This window comes from Halichoeres trimaculatus, unplaced genomic scaffold, assembly GCF_033239565.1.
Source record: "Halichoeres trimaculatus isolate MK-OKI-2021-1 unplaced genomic scaffold, fHalTri1.1 fHalTri1_scaffold_4, whole genome shotgun sequence".
Lineage (NCBI taxonomy): Eukaryota > Metazoa > Chordata > Actinopteri > Labriformes > Labridae > Halichoeres > Halichoeres trimaculatus.
The window spans coordinates 36,823,142-36,839,574 of record NW_027437182.1 but is presented as its reverse complement, the minus strand read 5'-3'; the positions used below and the strand labels follow the sequence as shown (position 1 = coordinate 36,839,574).

General features: G+C 36.8%; 1 protein-coding gene across 1 annotated transcript in view; it reads right to left on the bottom strand.

Moving 5' to 3' along the window:
* The window catches only part of LOC141789323 (meprin A subunit beta-like), a 34,802-nt gene that overhangs the window by 2,569 nt on the left and 15,800 nt on the right, over positions 1–16,433 (bottom strand). Inside the window, exons 13-14 of the mRNA XM_074668702.1 lie at positions 16,256–16,432; positions 15,935–16,182 (exon numbers count right to left, since the gene is read on the bottom strand). Of these exons, the coding sequence (XP_074524803.1) occupies positions 15,935–16,182; positions 16,256–16,432 (425 nt within the window). The remainder of the gene's footprint in view (positions 1–15,934; positions 16,183–16,255; position 16,433) is intronic.

Genomic DNA, 16,433 nt, shown 5'->3' with positions numbered 1-16,433 from the left:
CTGTAAATAGTTTTGAGGTTGATCAAGTTATTTTCCACAATCTCTGTAAATAGTTTTTAGTTTGTTCCAGTTATTCCTCACAATCTCTGTAAATATTTTTAAGTCTGTTCCAGTTATTTCTCACAATCTCTGTAAATAGTTTTAAGTTTGTTCCAGTTATTTCTCACAATCTCTGTAAATAGTTTTAAGTTTGTTCCAGTTATTCCTCAAAATCTCTGTAAATATTTTTCTTTTTTCCAGTTATTCCTCACAATCTCTGTAAATAGTTTTGTTTGTTCCAGTAATTCCTCACAATCTCTCTAAATAGTTCAAAGTTTGTCCAAGTTATTCCTCACAATCTCTGTGAATAGTCTTTAGTTTGTTCCGGTTATTCCTCACAATCTCTGTAAATAGTCTTTAGTTTGTTCCGGTTATTCCTCACAATCCCTGTAAATAGTTTTACGTTTGTTCCAGTTATTCCTCACAATCTCTGTAAATAGTTTTACGTTTGTTCCAGTTATTCCTCACAATCTCTGTAAATAGTTTTGTTTTTTTTCCAGTTATTCCTCACAATCTCTGTAAATAGTTTTTTTTTTTCCAGTTATTTCTCACAATCTCTGTAAATAGTTTTTTTTTTTTGTTCCAGTCATTTCTCACAATCTCTGTAAATAGTTCTGTTTGTTCCAGTTATTCCTCACAATCTCTGTAAATAGTTTTATGTTTTTTCCAGTTATTCCTCACAATCTCTGTAAATAGTTTTAAGGTTGATCAAGTTATTTTCCACAATCTCTGTAAATAGTTTTTAGTTTGTTCCAGTTATTCCTGACAATCTCTGTAAATAGTTTTATGTTTTTTCCAGTTATTCCTCACAATCTCTGTAAATAGTTTTACGTTTTTTCCAGTTATTCCTCACAATCTCTGTAAATAGTTTTAAGGTTGATCAAGTTATTTTCCACAATCTCTGTAAATAGTTTTTAGTTTGTTCCAGTTATTCCTGACAATCTCTGTAAATAGTTTTATGTTTGTTTCAGTTATTCCTCACAATCTCTGTAAATAGTTTTATGTTTGTTCCAGTTATTCCTCACAATCTCTGTAAATAGTTTTAAGGTTGATCAAGATATTTTCCACAATCTCTGTAAATAGTTTTTAGTTTGTTTCAGTTATTCCTCACAATCTCTGTAAATAGTTTTAAGTTTGTTCAAGTTATTCCTCACAATCTCTGTAAATAGTTTTGTTTGATCCAGTTATTTCTCACAATCTCTGTAAATAGTTTAAAGTTTGTTCCAGTTATTCCTCACAATCTCTGTAAATAGTTTTAAGTTTGTTCCAGTTATTCCTCACAATCTCTGTAAATAGTTTCACGTTAGTTCCAGTTATTCCTCACAATCTCTGTAAATAGTTTTGTTTGATCCAGTTATTTCTCACAATCTCTGTAAATAGTTTTGTTTGTTCCAGTCATTTCTCACAATCTCTGTAAATAGTTTTGTTTGTTCCAGTTATTCCTCACAATCTCTGTAAATAGTTTTATGTTTTTTCCAGTTATTCCTCACAATCTCTGTAAATAGTTTTAAGGTTGATCAAGTTATTTTCCACAATCTCTGTAAATAGTTTTTAGTTTGTTCCAGTTATTCCTCACAATCTCTGTAAATAGTTTTTTGTTTGTTCCAGTTATTCCTCACAATCTCTGTAAATAGTTTTATGTTTGTTCCAGTTATTCCTCACAATCTCTGTAAATAGTTTTATGTTTTTTCCAGTAATTCCTCACAATCTCTGTAAATAGTTTTAAGGTTGATTAAGTTATTTTCCACAATCTCTGTAAATAGTTTTAAGTTTGTTCCAGTTATTCCTCACAATCTCTGTAAATAGTTTTAAGTTTGTTCCAGTTATTTCTCACAATCTCTGTAAATAGTTTTAAGTTTGTTCCAGTTATTCCTCACAATCTCTGTAAATAGTTTTAAGGTTGTTCAAGTTATTCCTCACAATCTCTGTAAATAGTTTTGTTTGATCCAGTTATTTCTCACAATCTCTGTAAATAGTTTTTTGTTTGTTCCAGTTATTCCTCACAATCTCTGTAAATAGTTTTGTATTTTTTCAAGTTATTCCTCACAATCTCTGTAAATAGTTTTAAGTTTGTTCCAGTTATTCCCCACAATCTCTGTAAATAGTTTTAAGTTTGTTCCAGTTATTCCTGACAATCTCTGTAAATAGTTTTAAGTTTGTTCCAGTTATTTCTCACAATCTCTGTAAATAGTTTTGTTTGTTCCAGTTATTCCTCACAATCTCTGTAAATAGTGTTTTATTTTTTCAAGTTATTCCTCACAATCTCTGTAAATAGTTTTTTATTTTTTCAAGTTATTCCTCACAATCTCTGTAAATAGTTTTAAGTTTGTTTCAGTTATTCCTCACAATCTCTGTAAATAGTTTTATGTTTTTTCCAGTTATTCCTCACAATCTCTGTAAATAGTTTTAAGGTTGATCAAGTTATTTTCCACAATCTCTGTAAATTGTTTTTAGTTTGTTCCAGTTATTCCTGACAATCTCTGTAAATAGTTTTGTTTGTTCCAGTTATTCCTCACAATCTCTGTAAATAGTGTTTTATTTTTTCAAGTTATTCCTCACAATCTCTGTAAATAGTTTTTTATTTTTTCAAGTTATTCCTCACCATCTCTGTAAATAGTTTTAAGTTTGTTTCAGTTATTCCTCACAATCTCTGTAAATAGTTTTAAGTTTGTTCCAGTTATTCTTCACAATCTCTGTAAATAGTTTTTTTTTTTTGTTCCAGTTATTTCTCACAATCTCTGTAAATAGTTTTGTTTGTTCCAGTTATTCCTCACAATCTCTGTAAATAGTTTTATGTTTTTTCCAGTTATTCCTCACAATCTCTGTAAATAGTTTTGAGGTTGATCAAGTTATTTTCCACAATCTCTGTAAATAGTTTTTAGTTTGTTCCAGTTATTCCTCACAATCTCTGTAAATATTTTTAAGTCTGTTCCAGTTATTTCTCACAATCTCTGTAAATAGTTTTAAGTTTGTTCCAGTTATTTCTCACAATCTCTGTAAATAGTTTTAAGTTTGTTCCAGTTATTCCTCAAAATCTCTGTAAATATTTTTCTTTTTTCCAGTTATTCCTCACAATCTCTGTAAATAGTTTTGTTTGTTCCAGTTATTTCTCACAATCTCTCTAAATAGTTCAAAGTTTGTCCAAGTTATTCCTCACAATCTCTGTGAATAGTCTTTAGTTTGTTCCGGTTATTCCTCACAATCTCTGTAAATAGTCTTTAGTTTGTTCCGGTTATTCCTCACAATCTCTGTAAATAGTTTTACGTTTGTTCCAGTTATTCCTCACAATCTCTGTAAATAGTTTTACGTTTGTTCCAGTTATTCCTCACAATCTCTGTAAATAGTTTTGTTTTTTTTCCAGTTATTCCTCACAATCTCTGTAAATAGTTTTTTTTTTTCCAGTTATTTCTCACAATCTCTGTAAATAGTTTTTTTTTTTTGTTCCAGTCATTTCTCACAATCTCTGTAAATAGTTTTGTTTGTTCCAGTTATTCCTCACAATCTCTGTAAATAGTTTTATGTTTTTTCCAGTTATTCCTCACAATCTCTGTAAATAGTTTTAAGGTTGATCAAGTTATTTTCCACAATCTCTGTAAATAGTTTTTAGTTTGTTCCAGTTATTCCTGACAATCTCTGTAAATAGTTTTATGTTTTTTCCAGTTATTCCTCACAATCTCTGTAAATAGTTTTGTTTTTTTTCCAGTTATTCCTCACAATCTCTGTAAATAGTTTTTTTTTTTCCAGTTATTTCTCACAATCTCTGTAAATAGTTTTTTTTTTTGTTCCAGTCATTTCTCACAATCTCTGTAAATAGTTTTGTTTGTTCCAGTTATTCCTCACAATCTCTGTAAATAGTTTTATGTTTTTTCCAGTTATTCCTCACAATCTCTGTAAATAGTTTTAAGGTTGATCAAGTTATTTTCCACAATCTCTGTAAATAGTTTTTAGTTTGTTCCAGTTATTTCTGACAATCTCTGTAAATAGTTTTAAGTTTGTTCCAGTTATTTCTCACAATCTCTGTAAATAGTTTTAAGTTTGTTCCAGTTATTCCTCACAATCTCTGTAAATAGTTTTAAGTTTGTTCCAGTTATTTCTCACAATCTCTGTAAATAGTTTTAAGTTTGTTCCAGTTATTCCTCACAATCTCTGTAAATAGTTTTTTGTTTGTTCCAGTTATTTCTCACAATCTCTGTAAATAGTTTTATGTTTGTTCCAGTTATTCCTCACAATCTCTGTAAATATTTTTCTTTTTTCCAGTTATTCCTCACAATCTCTGTAAATAGTTTTGTTTGTTCCAGTTATTCCTCACAATCTCTGTAAATAGTTTTTTGTTTGTTCCAGTTATTTCTCACAATCTCTGTAAATAGTTTTATGTTTGTTCCAGTTATTCCTCACAATCTCTGTAAATATTTTTCTTTTTTCCAGTTATTCCTCACAATCTCTCTAAATAGTTCAAAGTTTGTCCCAGTTATTCCTCACAATCTCTGTGAATAGTCTTTAGTTTGTTCCGGTTATTCCTTACAATCTCTGTAAATAGTCTCTAGTTTGTTCCGGTTATTCCTCACAATCTCTGTAAATAGTTTTACGTTTGTTCCAGTTATTCCTCACAATCTCTGTAAATAGTTTTACGTTTGTTCCAGTTATTCCTCACAATCTCTGTAAATAGTTTTGTTTTTTTTTTCCAGTTATTCCTCACAATCTCTGTAAATAGTTTTGTTTTTTTTTCCAGTTATTCCTCACAATCTCTGTAAATAGTTTTAAGTTTGTTCCAGTTATTCTTCACAATCTCTGTAAATAGTTTGTTCATTTCTGTATTTCTTTCTGTTTCTAACTTTTAACTGTTTCATAATTAAAACTGTATACAACTGTATTGAGATACTGTACATTACACAAAAAACATGAACAAAACTGAAGTTTTCATGAACATTCTTTATTTCATTTAATCAACAAAACTATTTATTTAAAAATCTTTCCAAAAGCCTTAACAATCTCTCCTCTCTTGCTCTGCCTTTTCCCTCTCTCGCCCCTCTCTCTCTCCTCTCCTCCCTGGCCCTGCTTTCCATCCACTCTCTCTACTCCTGCTCTCTTTGTCTTCTCTCTTCTCTCTCTTCTGCTCTTCTTTCTCTCTCTCTTCTCTCTCCTCTGCTCTCCTTTCTCATTATTCCTCTCTCTCCTCCATCTCCCTCAAAAACTGTATCATTTCCATCTCTCTCTTCCTTTTACCTCTGCCTTCTTCTGGAGGACAGACAGCTGCTGCCACAGGTTCTGCCATGGCTGAGGTGATGAGATTTGGCGGGGTTATACTTGGCCTTTGCCCCATCACCTCATCCATGGCCTAAAACCACTTCCATGAGGCAGCAGTTGTCTCTCCTCCCTCTGTACTGATGCCTGTCCTGGGGGCCCTCAGTTCCTACCAAACAGCATGGAGGTTATTTGTTATTGGTCATTGTGGTCACATGTCAACTGTGTTTGTATTCTGTGGATAAACTGAAAGACTAACTAACCTTGTATTTTTGTTTGAGGTTTTCCCATTTTTTTTAACCCACCCTGCCTCCACCTTGCCCTCCAGACTCTGGTCCTTGATGAACATTCTAAACATAGATTGAATCAGAAAAAGTGGTCTTTGTTACAACATTTCTTTTCAGTTGTTAATGAGAAAAGTCAACCAAAATTGTGACCTTACACTGACCAGAAGCCTTATCTCTCTGATCTGTTAATTATTTTACAACAGAGTAAAAAAGAAAACATGTGGGTGACATGAGTTATTAGGGGTAAGCTTTAGGTTTCTCTCCAGAATTTTGATTCAAGCTCAGGAAGGTAGCAAACAACTCCCCACCATCCTTTACTGATCCAAATGCAGCTTCAAGATGTTCGAGATAAGCTCTGGGGGTGCTCTAGTGCCAACGGGCTTAACAATATCAGCTGCAGGACTAAGTAAACTCTCAAGTATTCTTTGAGCCTTCTGAAGTTCAGATTGGGAGGGGTCACAAATTAGGAGGTCAACTTGAGAGCACCAAGCATCACAATCCACCTCCCCATTAGGCTTCGGCAGTCTGCCAGAAAAGGTTCAGATTCTGCTCTAACTGTAACTGGATGGAAGAGTGTCACTGCACATGGCGTGTTCAACCACTAGTTTTTGGATTTGTGGGGGGTTGAAGACGCTCTCATCAATGTGAAGGAGTTCTCTTATACCAGAAAGAGGAGGCTCTGAGGTTAAATGGGTTGCATCATCCACTGGGCCTTCAGGATCATTTCTGTCTTGAGGTCTTTTCCCATTACTGTTGCTGGGGTCATGTGGCATTTTTGTGGCGCCATGGTGACAGTCAGTGGTCTGGTTTGCTTCCAGAAGTTCAGAGCTGGGCTGCTCACCTTCGGTGAGGGGGGCATATCAGACTGTAAAGTTTTCAGCTCATGATGCAGCATGTCTAAGAAACCCGCTCTGCTGCTGCTATGAAGGGCTTGTAACTCACTTAGGTATTTCTGCGCTAGTTCTCTGCCTAGTTCATGTTGGCATATTTCTCTGATAGTCCTGACATGCCATGTCACACTGGGATCTTTGGGACTAGCAAGATCCCCTAGCTTTGAAGGATCTGTCCTTGTGATAGCCTGATCAGAGGAATACTCTATAGCCGCGTTTCCACCAAGCAGTCCGGGTCGGTTCGTCTCGGTACGGTGCGCTTTTAGCAGCGTTTCCACTGACTTATCCCGGAACGGATCCCTAAAAACCGAGACGAGCCGTCCCACTTTTTTGGGACCCTTTCGTATGGGTGCCAGACTGAACCGCTCCGCTCTCAGAAGATGGAGCAACACACTGCAGACTGGTCAAAAGAATCGTCACTCACCCCGACAGCGGCTGCATTTCTCCTGGCGGCTCAGAGACTTCTCTGAAACAAAGCTTGATTGCACTTTGTAACAGAGAGTTACATGAAAATCACAGAGAGGACGAAATGCTGCATGTCCTCCATCCGTGCTCTTTGTTTACTGTGTCGCGTTTTCTTCTTTGTTGGATTTATTTGCGGGTAAGCTGCTACGGCGTTGCGCTATTGTTTACCAGCTGCGGCTTCCGGCATCCAGCTTACACACCGCCCACCACGAGAGGGCACAGTTTGCTGTGGAAACGCAAACGGGATCAGACTTAACTGTCCCAAACCGTCCCAAACCGTACTGAACCGACCCAGGCTGCTTGGTGGAAACGCAGCTTATGAGAGCCCTACCAGTTTGTGCACCTTCTTCATTTGGGATTTTTACGTTTTTTACTTGTCCATTAACTTCAAAGAAGTCTGAAACCTCTTGGGTGGTAAACGAGTCATCTATGACAGTAACATAGAGGCAGTTCTGACTAGAAAGATCATACTTGTTACAAATATCCATTTTACCAGAAACATTCTTCTAGTTATGATTAAAGTTTAATAAAAATCAGTGTTGGCTTTGATCTAATATTAATCTTTGTATCTGGAAAGTCTACAAGGGAGGAAACTACAGTTAAACACCACCAATAAACTCCTGGCTGGCCCGCCACATGTGTTACCCACCTCAGGCGCTCAGACTGAGGTTTGATGGGCGGATCTAAGTTCTAGGTTCTATGAGGAGTATTAGCAGGTTTTTAAGTGGTGAAGCATTAAATTAAACTTAAGCCTCTTGAAATAACTCACACCAACACTGACTTTGTTTTCCTTCCGATATTCTGTCAGATCTTTTTTTCTTTATGAAGTTTGTATGTTTTTACACATCAACAATCTTTAACATTTCACACAATATAGATTCAGTGTAACGTAACCAAAATTCTCAGCCTTTTCCAGGATAAACATAAAAATAAACTGTTTGACAGTCTTTCTTCAGCAAAAACAAAATAAAATGACAAAATTAAATGTTCCCTATTCCTTTGGTTTTGATTCAGTCTATAGTGTTCTTTGAGGTACCCAACCATTTCCCTGCTGATTGCCCATGCAAAGAATTGCTGCTGGTGATAGGCAGCGCTAGGAATGAGTTGGGAAGAAATGATGATAGTCCAGAAATGGGGATGCAGATGTGGACCAATAGGATGAATGAAGATGAGAACCAGAGCAGAAAATGGCAGGAACTTGAATAATCTCACAATGTTATTTAAACACAACATCTCTTTCCTGTTTACCACATCTGTTTAAACAATTAAGCTCCATATTAACACATTTACAACAACAAAATCATGTTATCTTTACTCAACATAATGAAATCAGCCCATCATAATATTTGCATTAATAACTTCTTTTCACTTAGTAAAATAAAATGCCTAGCCAGTTATTTATTGCTTTTAAGCTTGCTAAGTTAGTTCACTCACCAGGAAAATCAAGTAGTGTGCACAACTCTCAACAAAGGACTCCTTCATGAGGCGTAGCTTTCCACTTTTCTAACGTCTTTAATCGACAGTCTTCTTTCTGATATCACCAGTTTATCACTTTTTTGTAATCTCAATGTCTTCTAGAAAAGTCTCTGGTCAAAAAATCTAGCACACGCTCTCTCATCAGGCTCCCAAGATCGAGCGAACCTAAACAGATGCACTCTCATTCTTGTTTTTAGGTTACACCAGCAGGGGGTGCTGTGCTCTCAACATTAACATTGAATTTATTCTAATACAGACCTTTTTTTTTTCTTAACTCTGGCTCTTAAACCTATTTTATTTGAGAAAAAATACAAATAAACCATGAAGTTGAATATCTGGACTGTTTAACTGCTCTTTTTTTGCTCTTGTTTTATTTTTAAATGAATTTTAGGACTTTCAGTGCTTTTTATCTGTATTTATAGAAAGAAAATGACATTTTAACAGATTTCTAAGATCTGGCTTGAACTCATAGGCTACAAGTAGCATAGATCCAGAGTCCTATTTTTCCTGGTGGGACAGTCAACAAATTGATAGTATGTAGACAGGTTTTTTTTTTTTATATGTATTTTTTTTTTTTTTTTTTCTGGACAGTTGTTAAAATCTCCTAGAATGAACTTGGGTGAATCAGGGTGGAGTGATTCAAGTTTCTGGGTGAGGTTAAAATAGACTCTGAAGATTTGGTAAAATTTGCTTCAAGGTTCAAGGTTCAAGGTGTCTTTATTGTCCCCGTGGGGCAAATTTCTCTACAGTCAGCAGTACAACACACACAGTCACAGCAACATCTCACACAGAGGACAATAATAAATAGAATACAAAAAACAGAGTGGTAAGTCACTTATTAAGAAGACCTGTGGCAACAGGGACAAAAGAATGCTTAAGTCTGTTAGTCCTGCATCTTGGCAGGATGTACCTGCGGCCTGATGGAAGCAGCACAGACTCACTAACCAAGGGGTGGCTCTGGTCAGTGAGGAGTGAGCGGGCTTTACTTAGGGTCCTGAGCTTGTGCACATCAAAGAGATCATTTAGGTCAGTACCTGCAATTTTGCTGCACACTCTCACTATGCCCTGCAGTCTGTTTTTGTTCTTGAGGGACAGCAAGCTATACCAACAAATAAAAGAAAAGGTCAGAACGGACTCAATAAAACAGGAATAAAACATTTTCATGAAAGTGCTGTCAACATTAAAACTCCGCAATTTCCTAAGAAAATACATGCGCTGATGCGCCTTCTTACAAACACCATCAACATGGAAATCAAAGGACAGCTTGTCATCAATGTTAGTGCCAAGATATTTGTAGTTATGGACCAGCTCGACGGCTTGATCCTCAATAACAAGGGAAGGGATAACCGACAGTTGTTTTCGAAAGTCTATCACCATTTCCTTAGTCTTCGACACATTGATGCACATAAAAGATGAAGAACACCAGTCTGTGAACTCCTTCACTACAGGGCCATGGTCAGGGTCGTCACTACTCAGCAGGGACACGATTACTGAGTCATCTGCAAATTTCAGAATGTGACGCCCCACATGTCGGCTACGACACTCGTTCGTGTACAAGACAAACAAAAGAGGTGAGAGGACGCAGCCCTGAGGTGATCCAGTGGAGGAGACGAGAGTGTCTGACAGAACACCATTGACCCTCACACGTTGTGGTCTTTCAGTTAAAAAGTCCATTAGCCAGGCAATTAGACCAGGATCTAAGCTGTGGAAGTCCCTCAATCTTTCTGCTAAAATGTGTGGCTGTATGCAGTTAAAAGCAGATGAAAAATCAATAAATAAAAGACGGGCAAAAGTCTTGGCTCCCTCAAGATGAGTTAAGACAAGATTTAAAAGAGTGGCTGAAGCATCTTCAACACCTCTGCCTGATCTATAAGCGAATTGCAGTGGGTCCAGGTTGTCTTGAACACAGGTCAGAAGCATTTCCTTGACAATTTTTTCGAATGATTTCATAACTAAAGAAGTAAAAGCCACAGGTCTGAAATCATTTAGTGATTTAGGGGATGCAGATCAGAGTCAGAAATCAGAATCAGAATCAGAATCACCTTTATTGGCCAAGTATTTTCAAGAATACAAGGAACTTGACTCCGGTTTAAACTGCACTCTCTCAGTACAAATGTGGATAGAATTACAAGAGTAGAAAAAATAGAGTTTGAGTAGTAGAAAAAGAATAATAATTATTACAATATTAAATAAAGAACTCTGCACAGAGTAAATACAAAATATATACACAATTTATGTTAGGAAAATAGTGCACTGAATAAATGTTCATTAAAAAAAAAAGATTTGGGAATTATTATTTACTATTGTCCCAGACTTGGGAACTGGGACAATAATGGAGTCCTTCCAAAGTGAGGGGACCTTATGAAGCTGAAGGGACATTGAAAAAATAAAAGTAAATATGTCTGCCAGCTGATCAGCACAGTTCTTGAGAACACGCCCTCCAGTCCTATCCGGGCCAGGGCTTTTTCTTTCCTTGACTCCCCGGAAAAGCTTACACACTTTGCCCCTGTCAACAACATTATTCTGTGAGGAGACAACACATCTAAAAACTGACAGTTCCTCACTAAAATTACAGTTGTTAAAACGGTATAAAAATTGTTCAATTCATTTGAGAACACCAGATCGGGCATTCTATCAAGGGAGACATGGCTCTTCCTAGATTGCATCCCCATCATTGATCTGACCCCCTCCCATGCAGGCTGAGAGCTACCTGCTCTTAGCATGCTCTCAACCTTGTCCTTGTATCTGCATTTAGCAATTTTAAGCTCCTTCTTAAGCTGTTTTTGAAGCTCCCTATATCTAGAAGTGTCACCCTGATTAAAGCAAATGTTCCTTTGATTAATCACAGTTTTGACACTTTTAGTCACCCACGGCTTATTATTGAAATAGAGGAAAATTTCCTTCTTTGGGATGATGGAGGTCTCACAAAAAGAAACATATGATGAGACAACATCAGTTAAATCATCAATATCCTCGCAAACATTTATGAACTAATCCCAGTCTGTATTTTGGAAACAGTCCTGGAGGCAGTGGATTGATTCCGCCGACCAAACCGGAACCAATCTTCTCTCCGGCTTGTTCCTCTTCAGGACGGATTTGTAAGACGAAACCAAATAAACCATGTTGTGATCGGACATACCGAGTGGAGCTCTGCTGAAAGACTTATATGCTCCTTTAATGGATCCGAGGCAAAGATCCAGACACTTTCTATGTCGAGTGGGACACGTCACATATTGGTAAAAGTTACCCAAGGACTTTGACAGTTTGCAGTGATTGAAATCACCCAAAATAAGATGCGGTGCATCCGGTGCTAACCCCTGCAGCCGCTGCACTGTTTTTAGCATAGCCTGAGTGGCTACATCAGCATTAGCCTTAGGGTGAACATAAACAACAGCAATAAATAACTGTGGAAATTTCCTGGGGAGATAGAACAGTCGCAGTGACACGGACAATAGTTCAATGTCTTTAGTGCACCGTGTCTCCCTGACAATCACCGTATTACACCAGTTTTTACTGACGTAGAGGCACACACCCCGGCTCTCCGTAAGGGGATTCAGCCGATTGATGTCCGGGGGAATAGCTGTCGAGGGATCTACGGTGCCCATCCAGGACTCACGAAGCAGGAGTAAGAAGTTGCGGCTATACTGGTAAGGTCTACCACTCTCACATACTCCAAGTAAAAGGTGGAATAAAAGTATTAAAATGAAAATAATGCCCCCCACACTGGGGTGATTCCCTGCTGCCGTTGTCTTCCACAAGTAGTTAAAAGAATTAGTAAAAGGAGTAAATAAAACACTTAAAACACAGCCCAACAAACAAGCGTCTCACACACTGCTGCTGCGTGTCGCCATAACCAGCGCCACCAGTCACTCACCCATTAAAAAAAGTTTCCATCCCCAGAAAACCTGCATGGTATCAAGCAAAGCAGATACAATTAGTTAAAAACACATCACAATTCTGGTTAACAATATTTTCACAAAGTGGTCTGTATGTTAGAAACTTTAACTCAGAGTTAAGAACAACTTCCTCTCCAAGAACACTGTATAATCTTGTTCTTCATTTAGTCCAGGATATTTTGTGGCTAATGTTTGGCCATGGAGTAGTTAATGTTTCCAGTTCCTATTGCATATTTGTGTTCTGCAAGTCTGTCCTGTAACCGTCTTTTTGTTCTACCAACGTAAAAAACTTTGCAAATGGAGCATTCCAGCATGTATATGACAAAGGTGGTCTTGCAGTTAATGTTCCATAGGGAATATTTCCTTCAGATGGAAACTGTTGGCATGTAGAATTGTATTTCTGTCTTTCGGTTTCCTAAAAATGGATGTATGTAATGTCCCTTGAGTGTCTTTATGGGTAGTGAGGTCCAGAAAATGAATACTGTCTTTATTGTTCTCTCGTGACAACTTGATATTCGGGTTAGTATTGTTTAAGAAGGCATGGAGTTCCAATAAATCTACTTCCGTACCAGACCAAAACAATTTGTGGCATTTCGTCAATATTCTTTGATTTATTTTTTGCACTTGATCTGTTAAACTAGTAAAGTGATAAAGTAAACAAAGGCTTCAAATTAAGCCTTTCAGTATATATATATATATATATATATATATAAACAACTAAAATGATCTTGTACCCATGAAATAATCCCCTGAACAGGTTAAATAACAAACAAAAATAATGAATCGAATTTTTCTGTCATTCATCTCTGTGTAGTAATGTCAAAACAATTACCAAAGATGAACCTAGTCAGGGATCATTTGTGTCAGTGTCATCCCTAACTACACGTCCAGTCAGTTTCTCACTGACTGAACCAGAGGTTGGTCTGGTTCTTCAACAGGTTCGGGATCAGAAACATCAGCACAGAGAGGGACAACGAGCCTGGTAGAGATGATGCTGAGGACAGGACATGCAACTGTCACATGTATTGTTTTCCCCTGAACATCCTTTAGACGTTTTCAAAATATCCACAATATATTTATTGATATATATTTGTTTTATTAGTTGTGGCTCAGATGAGGGCTCTTCAAATAAATGGTAAATTAAAGTCTATGTTTATGTTATTTTTGTACTTTTCTTAAAGTCAGAAACTCTTCAAGTGAGTCTCGGCTCTTCTAGCTGTTCTTCTCAGAGCTGGTAGCCCACACTGTGATATGTCGTCTCATTTAGAGCACTGGTGATCTGGATTTGCCCTTACAAAAAAGAAGCATATTTCAAGTTCATTTTATTAAGTAAACTGAAGTAAAGGAAAAGTGTATTTTTCAAGTACACTTTTTACAGCAAGTGTACTAATATTAATATACTAGTAGTTTACTTGCCAGTGTACTTTTTCAATACTTATTGGGACTAAATTGGCCCATTATAGTTTAAAAAGTATACTATAAGTATTTTTTTTAGGTTAAAAGAAGTAAACTTTGAGTACACTACTAGTTTGTATTCAAATTTTATTTTGTACTGCAAGTATACTACAACAAAACTTATACGTATACTTTAAATTTACTAGTTATATACTTCTAGCACACTTTTCAGTTTTATGAAAGTATACTGTGAAATGTACTGCTGGTACACTTTAAGTCCATGAATTATATGATAGTATTCTACTTTAAGTTCATAAACGTGTACTAAGAGAATACTAGAAGTATGTTGTCAAGTTAAGAGTAGCAAACTTTGAGTACATAGCTAGGTCATATTAAAGTTTTATTTAGTACTGCAACAATACTTCAAGTATTCTGCAAGTATACAACTTCTAAACTTCCAAACCACTTTGTAGTCTATGAAAGTGCACTCTTAAGTATACTTCAAGTCTCAATATAGTAAAAAAAAAAAATGCAATACCCTGCTAGTTTAATAGGTTTTAAACTGTGAGTATTGTGTCGGTTTGTAACCAGCAGGGTTTTCTAGGACCCAAGAGGAGTCGGAGGCAACAGCAGGTTTGAGGGATTTTATTGTTTAGTTGAGTTTTGGTTGGTGAGAGAGAGAGGCCGTTTTCGAATTTGCATACTATACTAGCAGTGCCTACTGATTCGACCAAAATGTAGTATGGAGTATGCAGTATGTGAATAAATGTCAGAGTTGTAGTATGAGAAAAACACCCGGATGACATACTGAATCTGGAAAAATCCACAGTATGCATTGGACCAGTCTGCTTCCCCTACTGTTACCCACAATGCAACGAGCCTGGTCCCATATCAGAAGTGAAAATGGCAGAGAGCGGAGCAACAACAACCGGAGTAGCAGAGGAATATAAATGTAAGAGCCATTTCTTTTTCACTCATGGTTTGTTTATTTTGTACATTTTAAATAAAGTTTTTTGGGGAAAAAATCAGCCGTAGCCAACTTCCGTTTTCTTCCAACTGAAGACCAGTGTAGCATACTACAAAAATTAACCAAACTGAACAGTAATACTACATACTGCTTATGAAATTAGTATGTAGTAGGCAATGCCTCACTGCAGCTAGGATCACCACAAGTATACTCTGAAGTTCTTCTTAAGTGAACTTAACATCATACTTATATTTCAGTTTTTATTTATTGTTTTCGAACCTAAAAATAAAAGAATAGAATAAGCACAGAATAGAATAGGCACAGCTACAACCCAAATTCACTTGAACGTTAGGCATGTAAGTTTGAGTACTTACTATACTTTTACTTTGTATGTCTTGATCAAAAGGTTAAGTATTTGCCAAATACACAGACTTTTCCTTATACTTCTCAGTTAAAGCCAAGTATACTTAGACTTCCTTTATACTTTTAACTATAAGCTAAGTATACTTAGACTTTTAAATATACTTTTAAGTATAATCTAAGTATGCTTACGCATTACATTGTTAAGTATACCTGGGATAAGTACATCAAAAGTAAACTGAAAGTGTACTGTCTTGAAAATAAGTAAACTAATAGCATACTTAAATAAGCTTCTTTTTTGTAAGGGTGGTAATCCTCAAAACTGTGTACCTGGATCAGGGTGATCCAACCCAATGTTGCTTTGAAAAAAAACGGATCAAAACAAAGCCAGATGACCTGATCCTAGATAGTAGAAAATGAGATTTTTAAATTCTGATCATTTTGATCCAGGTTAGATTCTTTTTAAATAACTGGCCCTACATCTTGACCTTTTCTTTCCGAACCTCAAGATGAAGTTGATGCATAAATAGATAACGCATTTATAGGTGGTGTGAAAACAAGTGCTAGGGGGTAGTTTTAGTATAAACAAAGAATCACTGCACCTTTAGCATTATCATGTTTTGATATGAGTACTGATACCACACTTTGAATATTCCTCTTTCCAATGTGTGATGAAGGAAACACTTGGTTTAATGCTATAAAAGATTTTATTTGTATCAAGTGAAGAGTTGTAGAGATGTTCTCTCCTGATTTTGGTCTTCATGGAGTGTGTGAGGAGGGGAAACCCTTTGCTGAATGTTCCTAGAATAAATCAAATGAATGAATAAATATGAAATATAATGAAAAATAAAATGAATAAACACGACATGTTAAGTTTGACATTATTTTACATTTCTTTGATGTTGAACTCCCGCTCACCTCCATGAACCCAGGCATGTTCTCTATGATCACCCCCTGGTTTCTCTCCTCCTGCTGTCTCCTTCTCCTGCTCCTCCAGGTGATTCCTACAGCCAGCATGCACAGCACCAACACAGCTGCTCCCACACTCCCTGCTATGGCTGAGACCACTGTGGGGTTAGGATCAGGACTCTGTGGACCACCATGACCTGCAGCCTTCACCATACTGGGATCAGGAAGGGGCTGAGCCTCCAGCAGGTGAGATATATCTGAGCACAGAGGGAGACTGTGAGGAGGGGGGCTGTGTTTGACATCCTGCTGAGTGTCTGAACGACTCCTCACCTTCCAGACTGAAGAGGAAGAAGGCGTTGTCTCCTTTGATGTATTTCCTGCTCTTCAGTCTGCTGTGGGTGATGTAGGTGCTGGTTCCATAACCTGGACCGCGGTAGAAATAGCTGCCGTCTGATGACATCACTTTGGAGCCCACATTCCTGGGGTTGTCCCAGTAGTGCTCAGTGCC